Source organism: Mangifera indica, chromosome 14 (genome assembly GCF_011075055.1).
Source record: "Mangifera indica cultivar Alphonso chromosome 14, CATAS_Mindica_2.1, whole genome shotgun sequence".
Taxonomy (NCBI): Eukaryota; Viridiplantae; Streptophyta; class Magnoliopsida; order Sapindales; family Anacardiaceae; genus Mangifera; species Mangifera indica.
This window is the reverse complement of record NC_058150.1, coordinates 2847488-2874820: the sequence shown is the minus strand read 5'-3', so window position 1 is coordinate 2874820 and position 27333 is coordinate 2847488. Positions and strand designations below refer to the sequence as shown.

The window sequence follows — 27333 nt, the reverse complement described above, 5'->3', positions numbered from 1 at the left end:
GTTTTTTATCGAAGGCAGCCAGCATAAACCCACCTCTGAGAGAAAAAAACATAGGAAAATTTTGACAAATTTTCATTTCTGATGTTGTGAAGAAACAGATCTTAATCCAAGCAGCCACATGACCAAATTGAGGAGACAGTCACAGATTATCCCCCTACACTTGCCAGGACTGAAGAAAGTCGAAGATTAAACTCTTTGTAAGAGCAGTCTGCCCAAGTGCCAAGTATCATACCAAAATAATTACTGCTGAACAGATTTATATCTCCTGGCAATTGGAACCGTACTAAAATTTGCCATAGAATAGAGCATTTACACCCAAACAGTATTCTTGTATTTCCCTTGTAAATTTGCCAGTCATTGTATACAAGAGGATCATACCTCTCACATGGTTTCACCCGAAGATTAACATAGCAAGGGGCTTTTCAACAATCTATGGAAGCAACTTGAGGATAATTAGAACATCTATATTGTAACAAACAGGAGACAAATTTCATACAGACAATGGCATATTGTCCATAGAAAAGACAATGATGGAATGAAAATCCTCTTTATGACAAGCATTCAGCTGGAGAACGTAAGATCATCAAAATTTTTCCTGCAAAACAGGAAATAATCTACTGGCATTTAGGAAACCACATCAAAATTTTCAAATCAAATAACAATGAAAGGAGCATTGACAAACCATGATCAGCCTGACCAAAAGTTGATATTCTGATGTGTTCTCTGGCTCCGCAAAAGATGAAATCTCTGACAAAATTTCAGCTGAAGCAGGGAATAAAAAGAATTAATCAAAAGATGCTTCTAGGTTCAGCAAAACCTACAGTCCAATCCTCCCAGCTTTCTTGCAATATGTGCATATTAATACAACAATAAGCAATTAACTGTCAGATTCCATCACGCTTCAAGGAAATAAAGTGTGTTTTAATTTATGTTCAGTCATGGAAAAAGACATAGGATCTCAAAAACAAGGATAGATGAAAGAGGATTAATTTCATATACCTTAGTTTCAACAATCTCTCAGGTTTTGAGATCATCTGACATAGCAGAAGGTATGCAATGTGTTGAAAGGATGAAAGAGGTGGCTGCCTTGGCTGCCTTAGTCTGTAGGACCACTATCTGCTTGGAGAATTTATATTAGTAAATTTAAGAATATTATAGGGAAACATAAAGACACACACAGATAGAGATGAGAGAGTGAGAGAGAGAACCTGTTGGTACTCCAGATCAAATTTTAAATATTCATCTTCACAACTCTCAACCATGTCAGCTAGGCTTTTAAGATTCCTCACAGGCTTACCATTGAAAGCAAGAACCTTGAAAAACAGACATAAAGAAAACTTTAGCACATGGAAGAATTTTATGTGTGTCAGCATTTTTATATCATCCAAGAGTTGTATCTTGTAATCCAGACCTGAGTATTGACAATTTCCTCATATCCAATATTGACATCAGCCACAAGCACCTGGAAAAAATTTCAGGTGTACACAATGAAATTTTTTATAAATAAAAATAATCAAATTTCACTTTAAACAAAACCTAGCATGATATTGAAACAAATACAAAAAGGAAATTATGTACAACACACAAGAGAGAACAAGAGATAACCTGGGAAATGACAACAACCTGTTCATCCACAGATTGTGCCATTGCGTGCAAAAGCTTATCCAGCAATTTGACTGGAGCATCAAATTCATAATCCTTTCCATACTACATCAAATGCAAACAAAAGGTAAATTGCATTAAATACTGAAAAGCATTTATCGACCCACTTGAAAACATTTCTACTCCCTATGTTGAAACAAAAAAATAAAAAATGATAGCAATAGTTGTGGGAGTAATGGGTCCCACAGATGCACACCCCAAAACACCCAGTCGGACAAACACATGCATCGACAGTCAGCACTTCACAAATAAAACACAGAAAAAAAGTGCCAAACCACACCTCAGAACGCAGATATGGAACAGTTACAGCTGTAAAGACAAATCCTGCAATTATGTAATAAGAAGGAGGTTGGCCATTGATGTGAGCTGGGATGAGCCGCTTATGAGTTGCAAGCTTTATGTTGAATTCTAGAACTTCTGAATTTCGGAGAACTTTTACAATAGCAGTATCCCCAGTGTACTTTTGAGAAACTAGGTAACTAAAACTTATGCGCTCCCCATGCCTGAATGGAACTAAAATTAAGTTCAACAGAGAAGTTAGAACAAACATTTTGCTTCCAGAAAAGGGAGATAATAATTAAACAATATATAAAGTACCATGAGAGCAATAAGGCAATAGTCGGAAGAAATGTAAACTCCACTTTTCCCTCCCTAAATTCCTCACAAGAACTTTCCCTGTACATCCAATTTGTACAAGATGTTGTAAACTCCACCATACCAAGTAATACTTAACTACTATCTGTACATTCAATTTGTTATTTTCATCGGCGCTTACCACTTTCTAGAATTCTATAGCAACTTTGACCCATAATAACCTAAAGAATCTCTAAGAGCTTATGCCAGCTACTCTTGTAGGCCACATTTAAACTACTAAATAGTTGACCAAAATCCATTTGAATTGAAAATATATAGATAGCTTCATTTCTTTGCAGCACAATCTGGTGGAATTGGGCAAGCCTTTTGTATAAACACTTGCAACAAACAAGAAAAGCATAAAAAAGACACTTTCACAGGCACGTGGTATCCCCGCATAGATATTTCAGTAGAATGTCCCGGAATACCATTATGCAAACAAAATGGTAAGACTAGCAAGTAACAACAATCAGCAATCACAAGTTAAGACCACAAAAAATGTAAGAAGAAAGCTTAATAAAAAGAAAGTCACTAAATATAAAAGAAAGAAAATTTCACCTGTTCCATCATTAGCAATATCAATACCATCAAAGCTAATGATTATATCAGATGGCTTCAAAACCTGAGACTCCGGAGCTGTTGGTTCAATTCTTCTAATGCGAACACCCTTTTGTGCACGTCTCATCCCCATTGCCATGCGCAAATCAGGATTTTCCATCTTCTGCCACTCAACTCCAAGAATCGGAAAACCTAATACATGGGACATCACCACAAAATTTAGGAATCAAGAGGACAAAAATTCTCAAAACAATTAAGGTCCAAAAATTATGTACACAAGAAAGATTCTGTTCAATAGAAAATAGCAACAGCTAAAACATAAAAAACTCTGAAAGCAAAAATACCTGTGTAAGCACCATTTCTCTCATAATCTTGAATAAAGTGCATAATAACAGGCGTGGGTATCACATAACCTATATTTTCCACATCTTCATGTTTTAGAGATTGAAATGCAATGCCAACACATTTGCCCTTGTCACTAAATGCAGGTCCACCAGAATTTCCAGAATTTATAGCTGCATCTATCTACAAGAACAAATTCAAAAAAATAAAGGATATCAGTACAAATATGCAATACCAGAATAACTTATTCAGGAAAAACATGACAAAATCCACCAAAGACTGCATCTGATCATAGTAACTGAGCCACAGAATTAGAATAAACATGATTAAAGGTCAACTTCAGAAAAAGAACGAGTTAACATCTGCAATTGCACCAAACTCCAATTTTAAAGCTCCGATACCATATTACAGACACAAAATATGCATAATCCAAATTCTATAACTATAACCTGCAGTCCCAGAAGTTCAGTTGAGCCATGGGCATAAGATAGTATCTCCATGCGTGAAATAACCCCACTTGTCACAGAGATAGTGTCACCCCCAATCGGATACCCCACAACAGTGACAGCATCTTGGAGAGCTGGTAAATCTCCAAACTCCACTGGTGAAACTCCTTCCCAGAACTCATCATCATTAACAGTCAACATTGCTGTAGCACCACAAAGATAATACATAGCAAAATCATAATTTAAGCATTCACAAATTCAAACAGCTCATGTTTAATACTCATTTAGTCCCCTCTAATATAATTTCATAAAATTTCAAGAACAACTTTAACAAAACTATTGAAACACACAAAGAATATAACCACATTAAGTTTCAGTCAAGAAAAAACTCATATATTGAAGAACTATTAATTTGAACCCATCAGTTTCATTTTTTATCACTTTCAAAAACAAAAATCTAATCAAGATTCTTGACACATCATCCAGGAAACCAACAAAATAAGCCAATATAAAAATTCTGTAATACCATATTTAAACATTTTTGTTTACCAATATCACACTCGGTCCCAATAGACAAAACAGTGGCCAAATATTTCGTATCGGAGCCCCGCTTCTTCAATTTGACTTGCGTATGATGCTCAACCGAATGAGCATTAGTTAAAACTCTTCTTCCCCCCACAATAAAGCCACTACTACTCGAACTATACTGCCGTTTCCTCTGCCACGCCAGCGAGAAATTCGGCTCCGTGTGCACACAAAACACTTTCACGACAGCATCCATCGACGGCACGGCTTTAACTGCCACGCTGTCCCACCGCGAGGGCAATATCGTTATTTCATTCGCATCCCCGTGTCTGCTCCGTTCCAGTGAAGCCAAATGGCCGATGTTAGAGTTTGAATTGTTAACGTTGCCGCTGTTGTTTTCGTCTTCGGTGAGGCTTCGTCTGGCGCGGCCACGTGTACGGCGAGGGGAAGAAGGGTTATGATGAGTATTGGCGACGGCGGCGTCGTCGTTTTGGGAAGTGGGGTTGGTGTATTGATAGTCCATGGTTATAGTTTCGGTTTCGGGGGGTTTGCGTCCACGTTTTCTCAGGTCCGGCATTTTAGGGTTGTTAGGGTTTTAGCGGGTTTGGGTTCTGCGTAAGTTTTCTTCTTCTTCTGTGGCGGTAGTGATATGGGAGGAGAGAACGGTTAGAATTGAGCCTATTGGGCTTTCTATTTTACGATTGGGCCCTTATCATTTTCTTAATGATGTCCTCCCTACTTTCCAAAAGTATACTTTTAGGGGAAGTTTGATTTGGATAATGTTTTATTATCAAAATAAAAAGATTACCTTGAAGATTACTTAGAAGATTACTGAATATATATGATTACTATATTTGATAAAATTTAGTAACTATAAATAATTATTGTGTTTGGTTAAAGGTGATAAAAAATTATTAATAAATTATTTTACTTAAATATTTTTTAATATAATTATTTTTAAATATTTTTTATATTAATTAAAAATAAATTTATTTTATCCCAAAAAAATAATAAATAATAATAAAATCAAGATTACTTCGGTAATCTTTAAATACTTAAAGTGAATATAGTAATCAAATTACTACATATATTACCTGTCACATCAGTATTGATAATAGAAGATTACTGTAATATTTTATTATGACAAACTAAATAAAGGAATAAAAGATAGATTACCAAGGTAATCTTAAAAAAATCAAATCAAATGCCCCTTAAGGGAACAATGCAAAATTTATGGATGTTTTTAAAATTTTTAATATTTCTTTTAATAATATCAAAAGATTATCTCTAAACAAAACTAATTAAAATATAATATTTAAAATTTTTTTAAAGTTTTCATATTTTAAAAAAGTAGAAATAATAAAATTTTAAATTGATAAATATAAACATAATTGGATAATATTAAAAACAATTTGAAATTTTAATAAAAAGGTAAAATAATCATTTAAACAAAAAATTTACAGATTTAATACTAAAAATGGATAAAAAGTGTTGCTTTTCCATGGAAAAAAAATCAATCATTCAAAGTTTTTGATTTTTTTTTCAAATGAGGTGTTATAAAATTTTGGGTGTGTACAAGTGATGGGTCGAACAAGTATCAGTAGTTTTATTGTCGTTGCAAGATAGTTAATGTAAACCATGGGAAAATATAGATTTCAATGGATGATATACCAATCGAATGGAGACATAAAGAGAATTAAAATTTCAAGACACAAATATGAAGATAATGAAGGTAAAAATATATATATTATTGGATTCAAGAGTATTTTTCATCGATAAATTATGTATACTTATTTTAAATATATAAATATATATACACTTACATATATTATCATGTGATTGAATAATTTAAAATAAAAAAAATAATTATATGATAATATATAAATATTTATATATCGAAAATACATACACATAATCTCAATACAACTAAATAAAAAATATTACCATAACAAGGTCACGAAGGGCGGCGCCCAAAATGAAACAAGGGTAGAGATTCTGGGGCCAAAATGATGGGGTCCTCAACTGAACTAGAACAAAGACTATGCAGATTTCCGTTTAATCGCAAAAACCAACTAGATTGTTTTTCTTAAGTAACACGTGTTTAATATTAAGCTGACCGCCATATGTTTTTGCCGGCTATTTCAGGGGGCGGACTCTGAACCCTTTAAGGGACATTGAACAGGTAAGATACCAACTACAATATCAAATTCAAAGTCATATATTGCCTAATTTTGATTGTGTTCTTCATCTCGACAGCCAAAAAGCCGAAAGCCTGCTAGAAAATTTTGTTTGATAACATTTTTGCTAGACTATGACGACAAGTTGAAAACTATTTCAATTTGGACATCCAAAGTCATAAGTCCAATACACTTTACAAGTTGTGATACGAGAGATCGTATTAGTATGTGCTATAAAGTATATTTCAATAACTTACTTTATAAGGATCGTTTGATTTCTAGTTAATAAAAATTACTTTGATAATTTATATTTTATTATTTATATTACTTTATTTAGTTTATTATAATAAATAATTATGATAATCTTATATTATCAATAGTGATGTAATAGATAATATAAGTGATAATATGATTACTATATTCAACTTAGATATCAAAATATTATCTAGATAATTTTGATTTTATTCTAATTATATTTTTATTTATTAATCTTTTAGGACAAAAATAATCGTATTTTCAATTAATATAACAAGTAATATAAAAAAATTAAAATAATTATACTTAATGATATTTAAATTAAATAATTTATTAGTATTATTTTATTGTCTCTAATCAAATATAATAATTATTCATATTAACTAAATTTTATTAAACATAGTAATCATTTATACCCAGTAATATTTTAAGTAATATATTTTTAAGATAATCTTTTAATTTTGATAATAAAATATTACTCAAACTAAAGACTCCCATATTAATTACGTACGCACCCTCTTCAAAATGTATCAAGAGGGGATGATATAACACTAAAATATAGATCAATTTTAGGAGTTTTATAAATTCAAATGATATAACTCAATTATGTATTATTTTTAACTTTAAACTAATTTAATTTAATTACTATAATAAATATTTAATTTATAAATGAAATCCTTTAACTTTTAAGAATAAATTTTTAATTTCTTCTGAAAGTCTTGCATTGCATGCTCCGATTTATACACATGCAGGAACACTGATTTTCAAAAACTATCTAAACAATTTACGTTGTCTCAAATGATTGATTTCATCAAGTCTCTCTTCAGCATGCCTCTCTATCATTTCATCCACAAAGATTTTCACAGAATTGTCTCCCGAATGACTCTCCTAGACAAATTTCTCTTCCTTGTAATATATCTCTCCAATCTATTATTGAAATCTAGAGTTATCATTTTTGTTCACCTTTTCTGTATATTTTAATGGTAAAATATTGTTATGGTGTAGATTGTGCACTCCGTCGATAAGTGGGGAATATGGCCGCGTTTACCTGTATTTTTAGGTCTATTTTATTTGGGGTTGCGTCGACACCTTCATCAACAGTACAACTTATTCAATTTGGTGAAACTCCGATTGGTAGTAGGTTTCATCCTGCTGATGTTACTTTCAGAACCGCGAATGGAGAACTTAATGATCCCTTCAATGGAAATGCTGGCAGCCAGGGAACTTTCTTTGGCAGGAATATTTTTCCTGCTGATCAGGACCAAAAGGTGACATATCTTTTTATCCCATCGTAGTGTCAAATGCTAAGGATTCATCGTATAACCAGTTGAATTTCTTATAGTTCTGGTGCCCAATATTTAAGTTGAATTTAATCGAAACCTTTTCAGCTACGGAAACCAGATCCAATGGTGGTTGCCACAAAACTTCTAGCACGAAGAAGTTTTGTAGACTCAGGAAAGCAATTCAACATGATAGCAGCCTCTTGGATCAATTTATGATACATGACTGGATTGACCACCTGGAGGATACCAATCAGGTTATTAATATTTTCTATTATAATTTTGAAAGGGATTACGACAAAGAAAAGAGCAAATAATTAATTTTGTTTGGCAAAAATAACTGCTGGCTGAGCTGATTGCACCCAAAGAAGTTGCAAGCCAATGCCCTCTTAGTGCTTTCAGGTTCTACAAAACAAAGGAAATTCGAACAGGCTCTTCTAAAATAAAAGAGGGTCATTTGAATATTCGAACTCATTGCTGGTAAGCTCTTAAATTTTAGTAAATGGGTTGCAGATTTTTTTTTATTTATAATCTGCATTTCCAAAATGTTTCTATTTCTGAAACATGCCAAAACTGATATAAAATATTTCAGAAATGTTTCAAAAATATAAAATAAATTTGAAACTCGTCTTAAAAAAAGAAACACTTCTTTTTTTCTTACCTTTAAATTGATTTCATATTTTCAACTATTGACAAATGTTTAAAATATTGGTTTCGTTTGATTTAATAGACATTTTTTATTTAGTTGTCAGTTGATATATCAAGTTAGTTGAGTACATATCTTGTATTCTTCATATCTATGCGTTTTTCATGTTTCTGTTTTCTATATTTTAAAAAAAAATACAATTCAATATTTTTGTTTTTGTGTTTTCATTTTTGTGCTACATAAATATGGTATAAAGAGAATTGGTGAAAAGATTAATCAATTACTGTGAATTTGAAGGGATGGAAGTGCTGTATATGGGAGCAACGCCGAGAGATTGCAAAAACTGAGGATTTAGAAAGACGGGTAGCTTAAAATATCACGAGATGGTCTTCTTCTTCATGACGAAAATGGAATTGCTGTAGCAGGAGACGTTCGTAATAGTTGGGCAGGTGTCTCGACATTGCAGGCTCTTTTTGTCAAAGAACACAATGCAATTTGCGATGCCCTCAAGGTATATTTGTTGCATTTATATAATTTGAATGAATTTATATATGGCTCAGCTGAACTGAAAACTTTAATCTTTTCTTTGAATTTTCTCAGGAGGAATATCCAGATTTGGATGATGAAGAACTGTATCGCCATGCAAGGCTGGTAACTTCGGCTGTCATTGCAAAGATTCATACAATTGACTGGACAGTAGAGCTCCTCAAAACTGGTACTCTGCTTGCAGGGATGCGTGCAAACTGGTAGATATATATTCAATAAAACTATGCATACACAATTTTGAGTGCACAAGTGGGTGATTAGGTTGTTTTGAATTAATGATAAAGTAATTCTCAATTACACAATGAAACATCATCTGGATACCTAATTATGTGCACACAATTATATACACATAGCATTGGTTTGCCTTTGTCATCAAGATGCTTATGAGTTTATGTATAAATGTATTTCAGGTATGGGTTATTGGGAAAGAGATTTAAGGATACATTTGGAAATGTTGGGGGATCCATATTAAGTGGCTTCATTGGCATGAAGAAGCCTGAGAATCATGGTGTTCCATATTCATTGACTGAGGAATTTGTCGGTGTTTATCGGATGCACTCTCTTCTACCAGATAGCCTTGATCTTAGGGATATCACGGCTGCACCAGGAGCACCGAAAAGTATGGCCTAGAAGTTACTACTGATCTTCTCCTTTTCATTTGTTCCTTGTTTATGCTTTTGTTGATAAAATATTCGCTTGTCTAAAGGTTACCTATGGAAAATTTGATTGGGCTTGAAGGAGAAAAAGTCTTATCAGAAATCGGATTCGAAAAGCAATTGGTTTCAATGGGTCACCAAGCTTCTGGCGCGTTAGAACTTTGGAACTATCCTGTTTTGCTCAGGGATCTCATAGCACAAAATGTGGACGGCACAGAGAGGGCTGATCATGTAGACCTGCCAGCTCTTGAAAGTAAAAGAAATGGATGAACTCGACCAGTGCATTTTCTGTTTGGGACTCGGCTCCAAATTCTCACAACCCGATTGCTCTCTATCTTCGTCTGCCACAGTGGCAAGCCTAGTGTGTAACTAATAATAATAATAATTAAATTGATCCGTTTTGTATTCCCTTAAACACATATACAAATTAATTAAATTGAATTACGTTTTACATAGTGTTGGCAATTAATTCTCTTGCTATATAAGCTCATTTGCCTTTTTCAAGAAAGTCATATAAAGGTTAGGGTTAGGTTCAAATCAAACTAAATTTAAGTTTAATTCAATTTATATAAAGTTAAGTTTGTGTTTAAGTTCGAACTCATCGAACTTGTTTCAAAAATGTTTTAGTTTGGCTTGTTTTAAATTAGTGGCCTCGAATTCGAGCTTCAAACTATGTTTAACACTAAAACGATGTTATTTTAATGTATTTTGGTTAAAATTACATTGTTTGATGTTGAATTTTTTAAGTTCACAAGTTTGATAAGTTAAACATCTCTAAAGCTCAAACTTAAACTCAAAAATATTGAATTGTCAGGTTCTCATTAGGTTGTATACCAACTTTAACTACATAAATAAATACATATTCAATTAGTGTCATTAAAAATTGAGTAATTTTGAATTAAATATTAGATAACACTTAATCACATAATGACATATTATTCATTTATATATTTAAAATGAGTATACATAGTATTGCTCATACACTTATTACTTAACCAAACAATTTACTAATCCTAAAATTAGCTCAAATTAAACATCATCTTAGCTTAATTACCATATTATTTTATGTATAAATAAAATTTATTTATATATTAATAATATATTGGCTTACCTTACCAAAAATAGAATTAAAATATAATTATTAAAAATAAAGAAAATATTTAATAGCTGGCGCTGATCTCCCTCAACTGTAATTGCCGAACAAAAACTCCTCGCCCTTGCGACTTCCAATTCAACACGACTTTTTGGAGGTATTCCTCTTTATTCTCTGTGTCTCTTTGTTGACTACAACTATATACCTCTCATCCTTCCACTTACTTGCTTTCTTCTCTTCTAATCTTACCTCTCCTTGTCTCTTTTACTTCCTCTTATCACATTTCTTCTTCTTCTCTCTTTTTTTCTTGATTTTTTTGATTTGTTATTTACATCCATCTGTATGATTTCTGTTTTTCTTTTTAATTGTCATTTGGGTTCTCTCAGATCTCAATTTTAGCATCTGGGTTGTCAACATTTTCCCCAAATTATTGTGGGTATCTTCCATTCAGCAGAAGAATTCCGGTTCTTTGCTAATTGGGTATTCCGGATCTTGGATTTTCTTTTTTTCTCCCCCAATTAATCTCTTCCAATGTCACAAGGTTTTGCAATTGAGCTTTATTTCGATCCCGCTTTGGAGAACCAAGTTTTGAAAGCATGGAACGTGTTGGCTCGTCGCCAAATCAGTACCCAACTCATTGAAATCGAGTCACGTCCGCATATAACTCTTTTTTCCAGCCCCAGTGTAGAGCCCACTAGACTTGAATCCATTATAAAGAGCTTTGCATCAAAGCAAGAACCTTTGCTTTTGTCTCTATCAACAATTGGGAGTTTTTGTAATGACAACAATGTCTTGTTTCTTGCACCAACGCCTTCAGTTTCGCTACTTCAGTTTCAGTCTCAGTTATGCGAAGCAATCAAGAAAGAAGGGATTGATTTAGGAGATGAGTATCGTGCTGAGAATTGGATTCCTTATTGTTCTGTTGCTCAAGATGTTCCAAAGATGAGAATGGCGGAGGCCTTTTGTGTTTTGAGAGAGTTGAAGTTGCCTGTTTCTGGATATGCAATGGATATTGGATTGGTGCAGTATTCCCCTGTTCGTGAATTGTTCTCATTTGGACTTGGTAACATTGTAGAAGCATAATTTGTTCTTTTAATTGGACTCATATAATATGTTGAATTTGATGATTTTAGTTTTATAAGTCGATTGTACTTCATCTTTGGTTTTAGTTTATATGAATGATGGAAACTGGAGCCAAGTAGGAGAGTTTCATTTAATGGTTTCTGAAAGCAGTAGCAAATTGACTTGTTCATTTTATATTGTGTTTAGAATGTATTTTCTTTTTATGTTTATGTTGAGAATGTGTTTAGAAATTATACCATTATGTTCTTATTTCATTCAATTTTTTCTCACTCTTGGATGGAATTGGATGTTAGGTGAACAACATATTTGTTCAATTAATTTTCATTTGTTTCTTGGAAAGAGAATCCTGATAGTGTTGATTTATATAGAGTATGCATTTGCAGTTAGTTTCTTTACGGTGGAATGAAAGTAAAAAAAGGGTTTGCTGTCAGTCGTGTATGAATCAATCAGAGAAGTTTCTTAATCTACTTTGCGTGAAATTCATGATTGGTAATGTAAATGTTATTCTGACAAAAATCTTAATTATGGCATCCTGAGAAAATGATCATTTGAGTCTTGGTCGACAATCATTTATGAAAAGAAGGAATATCCATTTGTTTTCTATTTTGTCTTAGTAAAGGTTCAAGTTTCATGGTTTGTAGAATATTTCATCTAGAATTTCATGTTATGATTCTTAATTGCCTTGACAACCTATAATTTGGCTTCATTCATGTTTAAAAGTTGAGTTGAAATTGAAAGGTAGGATAGGTAGTCTTGCAGTGAAGGTATCTTTTATTGGTAGCTTACTAGCAGGATACTGTTAAAATTATTATTAGATTATTTAGAGAATTCCCTTTTATGCTCAGATCATTCAATTGCTTTTTGCACCACTTACACAATTGTGTTTGCTTGGGAATCATCGATTTATACTTGTAATTTAGCTTGATGGTTATCTCCACTCATCTTAAGCTTAGTCTAGTAACAGAATATCAAATATACTTCTGGAAATGAGGGTATAAAGCAGCAAGCTCAATTAATGCCTTCATTTTGTAGTCCTGTATAGTATTGGCATAGCCTTTCATTGTTTGGCTTAAGTATGTTATTTTTTGTATGAAAACAATCTTTCCAATTATAATGTTTATACACAAGCCTTGATAATTTGTATCTTACCCAGCTGTTGCCTATATTGTTAATTTGCTTCCAGTTGTATTGCAGCAATATTAGCTATTAGATTAGAGTTACATTCCTGTTGAGAACATTTGTTGGCTTTATCCAGATGAAGCTTTCGCTGCTACTATTTTATTATTATTATTATTTTTTGGTTGTCTTTGTTTTTGTTTCTAGAAGCAATGCACTATGCAATATTTTCTAGTTAGCTGGCTGCTAATGAAGAAATCAACCCCATTTGTTTTTCTAGAATTGCCATAAAAAATTCAGTGGAGACATCAATTGGACCTGGCGAGCACCAATGAAGACAGCCCTTGTAACCCTTTAACCATTCATTTCCCCAGGATTATCCTGGATGCCCATCAAGTCTCATCATTATTGCTTTAGTGATATCCATAATCACAAAGCTCTTCCCTTTCTTGTCTCCTTCCATTCTTGCTCTTTCAGTTTCTTCTACCTGAATTCTTCTCAGTTCCTATGCTTCACCTCCCAAATCAATCTCCCTTTCACTGATTGGACTTGTACTGTTGCAGTTTTCTCCACTATTCCAATTTCCATTTTTAAAATGAGATAGTGAAAATGTCCTCACAGTGATCACTGTTCTCCGACTTTCACTACAATCATTGATGTAATTAGATGCTGCACGAAAGGTCATCTGGATGGCTCCTTCCTTTGAGAACATTGGTCACTTGAACCATTGATCACTTTATTGTCTCCAACAACTAGGAATCTAAACTTCGGAGCCTGTCTTTGGGATCCTTATAAACATCTTTAGGAACTTCCTCCTACAACAATCATATTGCCAGAATCATAGTACTGTCCAAGACAAATGGCGGCTAAAATATCTTTTGTACTGACCTGAGCCAACAAACAGAGAAGTGATTCTGTTTGGTTCCTGGCAACAGAATCGCCAATGAATGCCATTTTGTTTCTGAAAACCATATTTAAGAAAACCTTGCCATCAAACCTTGGAAGATTACAATCATCAGGTTTCCAACTCCATTTTTAGAAAATCATCATCCTTCCTCCCTTGCATAATACAATTTTTTGATTCTGGAATTGTTGTACAGCTTAAATCTGTATAAAGTAACCCTTTATCATCTGGTTCTGGTACCCATTGACCTTTAAACCAGTCACAATTCGCAATCCCATAATCCGGCAGATGAAAACATTCATTATCATAATCATTAAGTATAATCTTCATCGTAAACAAGACAAAAGAAGGGATGGGCTATATTGAAATACGAACCTCGGTTCCCTACAACGGGTGGATGCATTTGTTGAAGCTCACAAGTGGGCAAAGGATTCAAGGGGAATGGGAAATAGAGCAAGAAGCTGAGAATGATGGTTGCAACTTGCAACTATTGAATACAAGAAACGAGCCAGTTTCCCAATATTGACACATCTCTCCATTCCGGTGTATTGACCAGGTTTCACTTGGAATAGAGAATAAACCTTCATTTTTCCACCAGAAGTAGAAAATAGGATATCTTTTCCGTTAGAAAAGTAAAACAACTAACGAGTCTATGGCTATGGACTTTCATATGGTAAATAATGTAATTGAAGATTTTGAGCTATATTTGGTAAATAATTATATCTAGCTTAATATAATCTCAACATTCTCATCATGGAGGATAATTCTGATGTGCAAATATAATTCATTATGAAGCCGGATGGTGTCCTAGGAATATTTTCTCTGGACAAAAGAATGGTATATATATGTATGCCTACAGAAAATTTGAGATATGTTATAGACTAGCCCGCCTCTGAGATAAAAATTTTAAGCCAGCCTCCGTGGAAAGAATATCCATTAAGAGATCTGCCTGCACATCAATTGGGCCCAGCAAATAGTAATGTTGACAGTCATCATAGCCCTGCATCTATATGTTTCCCCAAAATGCAAGGATGCCCATCAGGTCTCATAAGCATAGCCCTTCTGACATTCTAAATGTCATACTCATTATAGGACATAAATACAAGAAGAACATATACACTATTAAATTAAGGATGTAATTACATAATCGACATCATTTAAAACTAAAAGATAATAAAAATGTTAAAATTACTTCCTAGTTTGTTTAAAGCAGACAAATATATATATATATTCGTAATTACATCCTTAATTTAATAGTGTGTATGTTCTTCTTGTATTTATGTCCAATATTTCTAATAAAAAATTGATGGAATGTAATAATAATATTTAAGAAGAGCCTAAAAACAGAGGAAGATTGTATAGATTTATCAAAGCGTTCTTGGTTTTGTTAATAATAGCTTTGATCGTTGAAGTTATTTCCCATTTCCAGAAGTGGAACTTGAATCTTATGCAGCCGTGGGAGGTTCAGGGTCTTGTGCAATGGTTGTATATGGCGTGGTTGTCATTTAGAGTTGACTATCTCGCTCCATTCGTCATAACGCTCTCAAAATTCTCCATTGTACTCTTCTCGATTCAATCTCTTGATTGGTTAGTGCTCTGTCTCGGTTGTTTCTGGATTAAGTTCAAGAACTTGAAGCCCAAGATTGAAGCCAAAGTTCACGACATTGAAGATTCTTCTTCATTTTTGCCAATAGTCCTTGTCCAGATTCCAATGTGCAATGAGAGAGAGGTTACATATTTTGTTTGAGTTGTGGAATTGTTGTTGACTCTTTCTGGGTCTGACTCTGGAGACATTTGTGGTATCCAAGTGTATGCACAATCCACCGCAGCCTGTCAACTTGATTGGCCAAAGGACTGGATTCAAGTTCTTGATTGACCAAGGAGAATTCTGCTACAACCTGTGCGAAAAGAGTTGGCAATTTGATTTTTGTCTGCTTTTTCATGTGGGACATCTCTCTGCATAATGCTTGTTCTTTGGGGAAAATCTTAAATCAAGATTAAAAGGAATAGTAATTTGCTGTTATAGTTAGTTGGCATTGAAGGAAAACAGAAAGTCATCGTAGAAATGGCTTTTTTAAGTAGGCTCGGAACTATTTGTAAGCTTACTGCATTTTCATGATTCCATTTGTTCATAATCAAGTTGGGTTTGCTATGCAGTTAAGAACAAAGGATACAAGGATGATTCTAATGTGAGGGTCTGGTCTCCTCCATCATCTTTGCAAATAGTCAATGAAGAAAACAAATCATTAGACAGTTTTGAATCACGGTCAAGAGGGATGGAGACTGAGGGCTTGACTGCTTGAGCATCGATGACAGAAATTTAGAGCTGTTTGTGAAAAGCCCAACTAGCACTTCGGATAATAATTATTTGAGGAAAGGTCTAAGAATGAGCAATAGTATCACCAGCAGTGATGCTTGTTCTGGATGTGTAGACGAGGAAGAAGAAGATGGGTGCTTGGATGACTGGGAGGCTGTTGCAGATGCTTTAAATGCAGATGATGCTTTTCGTCCTTAATCTTCCCAGTCTCTCAAAGCATTGGCATTGTGGACACGGAACTATCACATTGGCATGGCAAAATATCACGTCTCAGCCTTCTTCTCGCCCTATCTGCTGTGAGGATTTGGATATCACAGATTCAAGCTTTCTCCCTTGCTTATGTGGGTTTCGGCTTTGCCTCTTTTGTCACAAAAGAATTCTCGATGCAGATGGCCGCTGTCCAGGTTGCAGAAAGCAATATGATCTAATAAATAGGGATACGGGCTTTAATGGAGGGACCTCACCTTCCAAGTTGCTTATTCTTGTAGCACAAGTACTAGATTTTAGAAAGAGAATTACTTCTTCCTCTAAATATCATGTATGTGGGTCTCTGTCTTTTGCACCGCCTTTGCTTCATGTGTCAACTTTGTTCTCTCAATTCTAGAACTCTGGTATTCATTGACAAAGATTTGAGCATATATAGATATAGAGCTTGGAAGCATTTATGATCTAAACTGGACCTTTGATGAGTTTTTTTATGTGTGTAGCTTTGCATATGTTGGTGTCAAAAATTGATGTTTGTTTGAATACATGTGTTATAGGCTGTTGCACTCAGCTACCTTTCTTAAGGTACAATTCTAATGTCTTTCACACATGTTACCAGGTGGTGTCTGATAATTATAAGGCCAAACGACTATTTCCCACCCAAGGTTTGATGTTCTCTCAAAAGTCTCCCTTTTAATTATGGAAACACCAAACACCCACCCATGACCGGTTAGATTTAACCAAACTCTAACGGTGGTAGGGGTAAAATCATCATTTTTGCTATAATATTAAAAATAAACTTAAATAGAATCTATTTTGCCCCCTTAAACTTTAAAAACTAAAACTTTCCCCCAGCATAAGTTTTAAAAAATCATAGTTTCATCCTAGGGTTTCTTTTTGAAATCTCCGGCGACATTTCCGACTCCATTGCCGATGGTCTCTCCCTCCCGAAGCATCCTCTCCTTCCGACGATCTCTTTCCTCCCATTTGGACCCTCCATAGGAGTCGAAGAAGTCGTGGAAGACGAAGAACTTTGTTGGGGAAGACAAAGTTCTTCGTCTTCCCAGTCGTCATCGTCGTCTTCATCTTCCAACTGCAATTGGGCTTAATCTTTGCCTTCATCTTCCAACTGCGATCGTCGTCGTCAGATAAGTGGTCTGGGAAGACGATCGTCTTCCCAGACGACTTATCTCTGCGTCGGATGAGTAGTGCAAGAGTTTAGGGAGGCCGTCAGTGGAAGAGAAACCGTCGGGAGAGGAAGACGGCCAGTGATGGCACCGGAGAGATAAACCCTAGGGGAGAAATGCAATATTTCAAACCCTTGGGGGGGGGGGGAAATGAGATATTTTCAAACTTAGCTTAGAGAAAAAATATTAGTTTTTAAATTTTTAGAGGGGAAAATGAGATTAAATTTATCATCGTTAGGGTTTTGTTAAATCTAACCGGTCATGGATGGGTGTTTGATGTTTCCATAATTAAAGGATAGAAACTTGAGAAATCATCAAACCTTGGGTGGGAAATAGTCGTTTGGCCTAATTATAATGTTAAATCCGGGTGGTTCAATCCTCTGGCAGGTTAATCGATGAAGTGTGTGCAGATCAGAGGTCAAGTCAGCAACAATGTTAACTTCTTGTGGCTCCATTTTTAATCTGGTATGGCACATTACATATATTGAAACTCAAATCTAAGTCATTAATCTTATAAATATCAAATAAATCAAAAATTTAATCTTAATATGATATCGACGAATCTTAAATCTAAACCCTTCATTTAGAAAATTGTCAATTAAACTACCCCAGTATCCTCTGTCAATGAAGCTGGGCAGCTAGGGCTTCAAATTAAACTGTACAAAAAGTCATAGGTAGATAGACAGAAAGAAAATTGTCTTACTGTTACATCAGGCTTTGCTGTTCTCGGAGACGCAAACAATACAAAACGTATTTCAATTTAATACGTAATTTCTTTAACAGGGTTGAATGAATCTTCTCCATTATGGTGGGATTTGACCAGACTTGGAAATTTACCTCCTCAATCAAAGGGATTTTTGTTCCTGGAAGGATTATCAGAGAACTCGTCTTTCTTCTACAAGATTTAGAATTTACAAATTACTTTGAATAAGTGAATTATTCTTGTAAATAAATGTTACATTAAAAAACCTAATAGTTTCTTTCAGCTGTTATTTTTGGACCAAACCAAAGTCCATGTTTATAAATTAAAACCAAAAAGCTAAGAATGTTGACTACGTACCCACCGCCAGCCATCCGAGTCTCTGCCTCTGGAAGATTTGAATATTATTGCCTCCAACAGAGAAATTTCATATTCTCTAGAAAATGGAAAAAGAAATAAAAACTGCACAGGCCGCGTGAAGTACATATTTAAAAAAAATAAGAGGAGCTACATACCTGTTCCCCACCCAAGGTTTTCTGAAATGACATTGTCACCTTTAAGTTTCAAAAAATCAAATTTTGATCTGTCATTCATTTTCGATAATGAATTTCATTTTTTTCTGTTTACTGTTTTTCCTTTTACTCTTTTTTTTTTTTTTCTGTTATTTTATGTGTTTTCTCTCTTAAAAAGTTTAGAGAATATTTTTAAAAATATTATAGATATTAATATAAAATTAAGAGATTAAAATTACTATTTTATCAGAAAAACTTAAATCTATTATACATAAAACCTCTCGTGTGAGAGTAAAACTTAATCATAGCTAGAAAGAATCCTATTTAAACCCCACCGACCGCAGCATAATAATTGGTCTTCGTCCAACTCATTCCATGATTAAAATGCCAAAAACAAATAAAATTATGTTACAGTGAAAGTGATCTGCTTTTTCACAAAACTTGTATAAGAAAGAAACAAGAATAATTAAAGGCCAAACGACTATTTCCCACCCAAGGTTTGATGTATTCTCAAAAGTCCCCCTTTAACTATGGAAACACCAAATACCCACCCATGGTCGGTTAGATTTAACCAAACCCTAACGCCTGAAAATTTTATCTCCTTTTGCCCCCCTAAACTTTAAAAACTGAAATTTTCTCCCCGCCTAAGTTTTAAAAAATTACAGTTTCACCCTAGGGTTTGGTTTTGAAATCTCCGGCGACCTCTCCGGCTCCGTTGCCGACGGCCGCTCCCTCCCGAAGCAACCTCTCCTTCCGGCGATCTCTTACCTCCCATTTGGAGGTCCGATCGGCGTCCGGAGACGCCGTGGGAGACGAAGACGACGTCGTCGTCTTCTTCTGGGAAGACGGTCGTCTTCCCTGAGGTCTTCTTATGGGAAGACGACGGCGTCGTCTTCGTCTCCCACGGCGTCTCCGGACGCCGATCGGACCTCTAAATGAGAGGTAAGAGATCGCCGGAAGGAGAGGTTGCTTCGGGAGGGAGCAGCCGTCGGCAACGGAGCCGGAGAGGTCGTCGGAGATTTCAAAACCAAACCCTAGGGTGAAACTGCAATTTTTTAAAACTTAGGCAGGGGGAAAATTTCAGTTTTTAAAGTTTAGGGGGGTAAAATTAGATTCTATTTTAGTTTATTTTTAATATTATAGAAAAAATGACGATTTTACCCCTACCACCGTTAGGGTTTGGTTAAATCTAACCGGTCATGGGTGAGTGTTTGCTGTTTCCATAGTTAAAGGGGGGACTTTTGAGAAAACACTAAACCTTGGGTGGGACATAGTCGTTTGGCCATAATTAAATTCATTCATGGCAGGTGGTCGCATGTTCTGAAATCAAATTAAATTGATGAAGCCAGCAATAAAATAATATACTTTCAACAAATTGAAAAGAAAGTTCCAAGAAACCAACATTCAAACTTCCAAACTTTTACGTGTTCATAATTAAACGCGTTGTTTCCTCTCATACAATTATTTGCCGTGTTTAAGTTTCTCTTGTCCAATTCTTCCTTTTCTTGCATAAACTCACACTCTCTCTTATTTTCTTAGTTCAATCTTAACAATAAACAAGGGCAAGCTAATTTAGTTTTCAATGAGAACAAACTTTGCAGCAATCTTCTTAGTCTCCTTGTTTTTCTTTCCAGCTGTTGCTTTTGCTGTCAGATCCTTTCCCAGCAAAGCCGATTGCAATGGAGATAAAACCCGGATCAAATTTGATACCTCTATGCGGTTTTTGGAGGCACCCGCGTATCAAAACGGCCTTGAATGTCCAGTTTTGGCCTCGAGTTCTTTGTTATTGGTGTGTGATCCTTCGGTTGTTCATGTTGCAATGACACTTGATCCAGAGTATTTGAGAGGCTCTGTAGCAGCAATTCATTCAGTTCTCAAACACGCTTCTTGCCCGGAAAATATTTTCTTTCACTTGATTGCTTCTGATTCTAGCTGGGTTTCGGTTTCTGTTCCTTCTGATGAACTTTCGCATATTGTTCGGTTGGCTTTTCCTTCTTTGAAGTTCAAGGTTTATGAGTTTAAAGAGTCTCTTGTTGCTGATCTTATCTCTTCTTCAATCCGTCACGCTCTTGACAATCCATTGAATTATGCCAGAAGTTACTTGGCTGATATGCTTGAATCTTGTGTTGAACGGGTGATTTATCTGGATTCTGATACAATACTTGTTGATGATATTCAGAAACTTTGGAGGGTTTCTTTATCTGGGTCAAGGACAATTGGTGCTCCAGAGTATTGCCATGCAAATTTCACAAAGTATTTTACCGATGACTTCTGGTTTAACACTGATTTCTCCAGGGTTTTTGAAGGGAAAAATCCTTGCTACTTTAACACAGGAGTGATGGTGATGGATTTAAAGAGATGGAGGGAGAATGATTATACAGGAAAGATTGAGAAGTGGATGAAGATTCAGAAGGAGAAGAGGATTTACGAGCTGGGTTCTCTTCCTCCATTTTTGTTAGTGTTTGGTGGAGACGTGGAAGCCATTGATCATAGATGGAATCAACATGGACTTGGGGGAGATAATGTGGTTAATAGTTGCAGAAGCTTGCATCCAGGGCCAGTGAGTTTGCTCCATTGGAGTGGGAAAGGGAAGCCATGGGCGAGGCTTGATGCCAAGAAGCCTTGTCCAGTCGATTATTTGTGGGCACCTTACGATCTCCACAAGTTTGGGAACCAAAAACAGTGACAGAAATATTGATTCATTCATTTGATTTTTGATGAGTCTAAATTTTTTTGTATAGACAGAGACACAAGGTTCATATAGAGATACATTTTTTCATTATTATTTGTACTGTTATATGATTGTAAATGATTTTGGTGCTTAGAAAATTGACAGATTTTGTTACTTTTACCTGTGTTATGGCGTTATATCTGGCTGAATGGCATATTTTTAAGACGGATCTGGTCCTTTCGCAGATAACCAGCCCGAGTAATGACTCAGCCTTTTTTGTTTCAATTCTACTGGAACAAAATTTCAAAGCCAAGATGAATTATTAAAACTTTAAAAAAGAAGACATGAGTTCAAAACTCTATTGTACTTGTGATTGTCGATCCAGTCACTATACCCTGAATTTATCCGTCCAACCAATTTGGGCCAAAATAGAGCCTAGAGATGTATAGGATGAATCATATCAAAATGGTAAAAATGTGCTCTTATTAATTTTGTGATTACTGAAACATGAAGCTTAACCGCTTTAAAAACATGATACTGCAAAAACCATGCTTTTAACCCAACATCTGTGCAATGCAACTATTGAAAAACACATGGAGCTTCCAAATTGTGGACAGAAGCATCAAAAGTCGGTGATGCAAATTATTGGAAATTTACACAAATGGACTTTTGAATATCTCTGAAGGAGACAGAGGGACTTAGAGAGTAGTTTGCGTCAGACACCATTACTAACCCAATATATCACAATTTACTTGAAGCTTGGGAGGTGGGCAGAGATGAATCGTCCAAGCTTTACAGATGTAAATTTCAAAGGCAAACAGATACCAACTTGAACATTTTGAATTGGAGATGTACCAAGTCTTCAGCAACTTATCTACATTTGATTATTTTTTGCATAAAATGATGGGAATGAAGACAATATGGGCATTTCTATTAACATGCATTGAAGCAAATGAACACAAACATTAGACAAATACTAACATACCATGTGCAGACATAGGATGGTCTAAACCCATAGCAACGATACAGATGACACAAAATTTGGCAAATATGTTTCTAGGGAAATGCTTGCTCCTTCTAAATTGAAATTGCGTGTTATACATTTAAACTATGAGAAAAGAAAACTGAAAAGAATATACATGCCATGCCTCTACAACAATCCAACAACACAGGTCAGATGCAGTCTATTCTCCAACCCTCTCAAATGATGGCCCAACAGCATACACCTGCCAACAAATAAGACACCCTTAATATGTGGGCAAACTTGATGGATTTATTCATGAGACAAACAGAAATTTTCCGATAACTAAAGAGAAATTAGTTAACAGTAAGTTATTAATTATCAAACGTAACCAAAGTATGAGAATTTACATTGTAAGGCATTATAATGAATTTTGAGTTACAAATTGCATTCACATTCTTTCTGGTGTGCACATACAAAATACAAGTAAAATAAATGAAATGCAAAAAGCACCAAAGCATAATAATGAATAATTCAAATACTTAACTTATATAAGAGCAGGTCAATGAAATTCTAAGAAGGAAGGTGACATTACCAGAAAAGCAACTTTGCAAGGTAATCTCGGGATGTGCCTACTGTGTAACAATTTTCATCCAAGCCATCTTGTTTATTTTCAGTGTTTACAGCAATGAAATCTACTATAAAATTTGATGTGGTATCATCTTTAACAAATCTTTGCATTATGTTTTGAACAAGTTGGTGAATGATTTCTTCCACCTCCACTGATGACGGTTGGGATAATTCCTTCACCTGTTGTAAAGAATTAGTACAAAACACAAACCAATTAAATGCTCACACTACAAAACTTAAACCCTATTCTTTTCTGGTTACAATAATTTTGAAATCTAACTTCAGTGAGAAGTAACCATATATCAAACAAGAGATGTTAGAGCCTCACCATATCAGGATCCAAGGATCGCAAATACTCTAATAAATTGTTCCTATTTGCCTTGTCAAATTCCATTTTCCTATTCTTCTGCCTCATAGTATCCAATACCTGAAACAAAGGAAAATGATCAGTCCCAAAGCAAATACAAAGCAACATGTCTTCTGTATATGAAGAAATTGTATGAAAATATTCCTTTTAAACTAATTTTCAAAAATGTTGGTTATTAAAAGCGAACCAGTCAATGAATTAGTATCTAAGAATGATATTAATATGATACAAAAGCTTGGAGCTGTGGTTTACCATTTGACTAATACACAATAAGTTTAGGACTCCTACAAAATAGGTTTGTCATTTTGTCTCTTGTGAGCACATGAAGCAAAACAAGACATATAATGAGACTAATACACAATAAGTTTAGGACTCCTACAAAATAGGTTTGCCATTTTGTCTCTTGTGAGCACATGAAGCAAAACAAGACATATAATGAGAGTGCTAAGACTGACAATTATTTCATTTAGTGAAATTACACAAATAGGGATTGCTAAAACAAATGGTTACAATTGTGCTGATCTTGCTCATGCAAGACATTGCTTCAAGCACAAGTTAAAAGGTGCTCCAAGAAAGGATTTAATGGAGCACCAAAACCTTAACAACCACAGGAGAAGCAAAGAAGTGTTTGAGAGAAATATAAAATCAATATAAGTTGCTATAACTGTGAAAAGCAGCTAGGTAAGTGCATTCAGCCAAAAGTGTTCTCTCTAATTTTACTTCTTGCATTGATTGTTTGCATACATAGCCACGCTTAAGTTGCTCATTCCCTTCATTTATAGGTTATACACTACATAGGAACCGACTTGTAATGAGGAGCAAAAGCTGGATTCAACAACTACATAAATATCCAAAAATAAGCCAAAAAAAAAAAAAAAAAACATTGGTGCTAAGTATAATGAAGCACCAATTGCATTAAGATATAATACTTCATAACCAAGGATCTTTTCAGCATTATACTAGATAACAGATTTCAGCCCCTTCAGTTCAATCCCTTTCTCATTTTAGTCCTCTAGTTTATTTTATTGCACTTGCACCACAAAAATCACAACACGGCAAACCCACTTGATAGCTTATCATATGATCAATTGCTCCAAAGCTTATACAAGAAAGTCGGTGCAACAAATAGAACCATGAAGTAACTTCTTTGCCTTAACACACACAAGCAAGTGTCCTAATATGTAACAGTTATAACAAATTGTTAAGTGTTATTGGGTCTCTCTCACCCTAAAAGCTAGTTCAAAGGGTGAGACTTTCTTTTACAATTATACACTAACACCTAGCCTCTTTCCCAGTTGATGAGGGACAACCCAACATTCTCTCTCTCACACATTGGGTCATTTATATAACACTTCTCACAACTAGCCATGTGAGGAAGCTATAGACCACTAGTTAAAGTTTCACATCAACTGGTCATTCTCATGGATTCTTGAGTGGAGTTATTGCAATTTGGGCTCTGATACCACTTATTTAGTGTTATTGGTCTCTCCCACCCTTAGAAGCTAATTCAAGGGATGACATTTTCCCTCACACTTATACACTAACACCTAGCTTCTTTTCCCAACTAATACTTTCTTAGTAACAATTTAAATTCCAGAAGTTAATATATATTGATTAGTAACAAAAATAGGTCGACACCTATAAAACAATTTCTCAACACAAATCCAAAAAATAATGTAGGTATCTTTTCAATGATCATTTACCAAACCCACATCAAAGTTACCATACAAACAATTCAAAACTCCTAAAACACAGAAAAAAGGTCAATATTCACACTTTGGAAAAACAGGGAGATATCATCCTTTCTGTGTACTTCTTGATATGCAAGAGATGTTCAATAGAGATACAAATAGAACAATCAAAACCATCTATTATCTCTAAAACTAGGACCATTGGATAATGAAAACCTCATATTAATAATTTAACAAAAATGTTAGATTTTATCTAAAACTCAAATGGACACACCAATGAGTTCTTACTTGGGTCCAAAAGCAAAAATACTGACACCAGAATTTTGTTGATAGCGGATATTTAATTCTTAGATAGAACAACTACTGTCAACACAAAAGGCCTTAAAACCCTGACCTCCCATGTCTTAGAAGAAAAAAGACATACATGATAAAATATACTGATCATTTTCCTATTAAATATATATCAAAAGTCAGCCTATTAAAAAATGCGACAAATTTAAATAACTTAACCAGGTTGCCCTAGGAACATAAAAAATACAAAAAAAAAAAAAATCTTTCAATTATTAACAGATCTGTAGAGCTTTATAAATGCTAGTCTTGCCAGAAAGATTTGAAATCTGACAAATATGTCTTCACAAGCTTGAAAATGAATACTGTTACTTTTTCATAACTTTTCCTTAAAACATTATCATAATCTTACCTGCATCGTTTGTCTTGATGACCTAATATCTTCCATTAATTTTCATATACTCATCAAGTAGCCAATTCTATTTTTCCCCCCAAAAAGTCGAGTAACAATATAAAAGTTCAACTCACCCTTCATCTAATTAAAAACTGAAAAAAAGCATCAAGTATAACATAAAACATTGACTACTCACCCCCATTACATCAGATAACTCGGATTGCAACTGCTGTATATAATTCAAAGCCTCCTGAGGCAAAACCTCAAAAACTTGCGGACTTATTTCCTCCAAATTTTCAACACCAATCTCGCTACTCTCCCTTTCTATTTTTTCACATTGCTTGTCCGAAACCTCACTTTCTCTTGAAACGCTCAACCTATTTAAACCATCCACCGATATATCAAAGTTCCTCATCAGCGAAATCCTGTACTCAGCATTCCATAGCGTATACCTACCAAAAGAACATATATCAATTCAGAATTCAACCCAATTTTTCAACTCGCAAACTCAAAAACTTAAATTACAATAGCATTTAAGAACCTAGAGAACTCGGAGACAGAACTATGCAATTAAAGAATGGACAACAAAAACTGAGCCCAAACTATGAATCAACAGAAGAATAAACTAATTACACAATAATTAAACAAATTTATTAAATAAATACCCCGTGATGATGGATGACACAAGAAGCGAATCGAGAGGTTGCTTAGAAACCCTAACGTTGATAGAAAACTGATCAGAAGGGAGAAGGCCTAACATAGTAGAGATGGTCTGCTTCATGGAGTCCTTGGCAGCATCAGAAACTCCCTTGGAGATAACGGAAGTGTCAAAAGGCTCAATTCTCTTAAGCATATTGGCAATCACGCGAAAACCGCGGTCAAAATTCGACTTACGAGTAGAAACGAAGTCGTCGTTGAAGACACCGCCGCCGCTGAGGCAGCTGACCGTGGCGGAAAATGAGGGTGAGAAACGGCTCCGTACGGGGAAGCAGCAGAGGAGGTGGTGGTGGTGGCGGGAAAATGAGTGTCGAGAGTGGAGCCGGTCCGATGACAGGGCGGTGACGCGAGAAAGGGTAAAAGCTCTGGCTGCGGTTGCCATGTAAGAGGTGAGGTGAGCTTCAACGAGCTCTTCTCCGCCTCGCGTTAACGTGGAAGAATCTTTTAGAGCTTTTTACCCCTTGATATATTTTTGTGAATATTATCTTTTAGAGCTTCAACGAGCTCTTCTTCGGGTTTTGAGTTGGAGAGTGCCACTGGGATTTTCCTTTATTACTATTTTGCCATAACCTCTGACCTAACCCGGAGACCCCTTAGGTTTATAGAAGGAAGGAGAACCGTAGATTTTATGAGATAACAATTAACCCCCTTATAGTTTTGGAATGGAACATTTACTCATTTGTAATGGAATAATGATTGTGAAAAATAACTATTCAATATTTTAATTATACAAAATTGTGATAAACTTTATATTTTGAATTAACAAGAAGAA

The 27333-nt window shown here is 34.9% G+C and overlaps 4 protein-coding genes and 1 pseudogene across 9 annotated transcripts; 3 read left to right on the top strand and 2 right to left on the bottom strand.

The window, feature by feature from the left end:
* Positions 1–308: 308 nt before the first annotated feature.
* On the bottom strand, positions 309–4834 carry LOC123195556 (protease Do-like 9). 6 transcript variants are annotated; one of them, XR_006497494.1, is made up of 12 exons: positions 4191–4834; positions 3645–3844; positions 3198–3378; positions 2854–3045; positions 2260–2337; positions 1943–2175; positions 1606–1707; positions 1412–1462; positions 1209–1313; positions 1000–1116; positions 683–841; positions 309–595 (listed from the first exon to the last, which is right to left on the bottom strand). XR_006497494.1 is itself a non-coding variant. In XM_044609337.1 (11 exons), exons 1-10 carry the CDS (start codon positions 4741–4743, stop codon positions 1018–1020), a joined length of 1794 nt encoding a protein of 597 aa, XP_044465272.1. In that variant the 5' UTR covers positions 4744–4833; the 3' UTR covers positions 682–762; positions 1000–1017. The 6 variants fall into 6 exon arrangements, 1 of the variants encoding a protein (XP_044465272.1); XR_006497495.1 differs by having other exon boundaries at positions 683–837; XR_006497493.1 differs by having other exon boundaries at positions 309–614; positions 683–762; positions 4191–4833.
* Positions 4835–7393: 2559 nt separating this feature from the next.
* Positions 7394–10022, top strand: LOC123195407 (annotated as a pseudogene).
* An 883-nt stretch (positions 10023–10905) lies between these two features.
* On the top strand, positions 10906–12135 carry LOC123195712. The gene has a single exon (XM_044609521.1). The coding sequence runs from the start codon at positions 11351–11353 to the stop codon at positions 11900–11902; it is 552 nt and encodes a 183-aa protein (XP_044465456.1). The 5' UTR covers positions 10906–11350; the 3' UTR covers positions 11903–12135.
* Positions 12136–20211: 8076 nt separating this feature from the next.
* On the top strand, positions 20212–21693 carry LOC123195544 (probable galacturonosyltransferase-like 10). The gene has a single exon (XM_044609320.1). It carries the CDS (start codon positions 20425–20427, stop codon positions 21526–21528), a length of 1104 nt encoding a protein of 367 aa, XP_044465255.1. The 5' UTR covers positions 20212–20424; the 3' UTR covers positions 21529–21693.
* Positions 21694–22423: 730 nt separating this feature from the next.
* Positions 22424–27055, bottom strand: LOC123195545. Its single transcript, XM_044609321.1, has 5 exons — positions 26510–27055; positions 26041–26296; positions 23433–23531; positions 23070–23284; positions 22424–22739 (listed from the first exon to the last, which is right to left on the bottom strand). The coding sequence occupies exons 1-5, from the start codon at positions 26941–26943 to the stop codon at positions 22664–22666; spliced, it is 1080 nt and encodes a 359-aa protein (XP_044465256.1). The 5' UTR covers positions 26944–27055; the 3' UTR covers positions 22424–22663.
* Positions 27056–27333: the final 278 nt, after the last annotated feature.

Bases quoted from the DNA above. Each gene is read 5' to 3' on its own strand.
- LOC123195544 (XM_044609320.1), top strand. From the start codon at position 20,425: ATGAGAACAAACTTTGCAGCAATCTTCTTAGTCTCCTTGTTTTTCTTT.
- LOC123195712 (XM_044609521.1), top strand. From the start codon at position 11,351: ATGTCACAAGGTTTTGCAATTGAGCTTTATTTCGATCCCGCTTTGGAG.
- LOC123195556 (XM_044609337.1), bottom strand. From the start codon at position 4,743: ATGCCGGACCTGAGAAAACGTGGACGCAAACCCCCCGAAACCGAAACT. The intron at 3,046-3,197 runs GTATTTTTGCTT...CCCATGTATTAG, and splicing joins GAGAAATGGTGCTTACACAG to GTTTTCCGATTCTTGGAGTT. The intron at 1,314-1,411 runs GTCTGGATTACA...CTGTTTTTCAAG, and splicing joins AGGAAATTGTCAATACTCAG to GTTCTTGCTTTCAATGGTAA.
- LOC123195545 (XM_044609321.1), bottom strand. From the start codon at position 26,943: ATGGCAACCGCAGCCAGAGCTTTTACCCTTTCTCGCGTCACCGCCCTG. The intron at 23,285-23,432 runs GTGAGGCTCTAA...TCTTTACAACAG, and splicing joins GATCCTTGGATCCTGATATG to GTGAAGGAATTATCCCAACC. The intron at 22,740-23,069 runs GTAATGTCACCT...ATTTGTTGGCAG, and splicing joins CTTGCAAAGTTGCTTTTCTG to GTGTATGCTGTTGGGCCATC.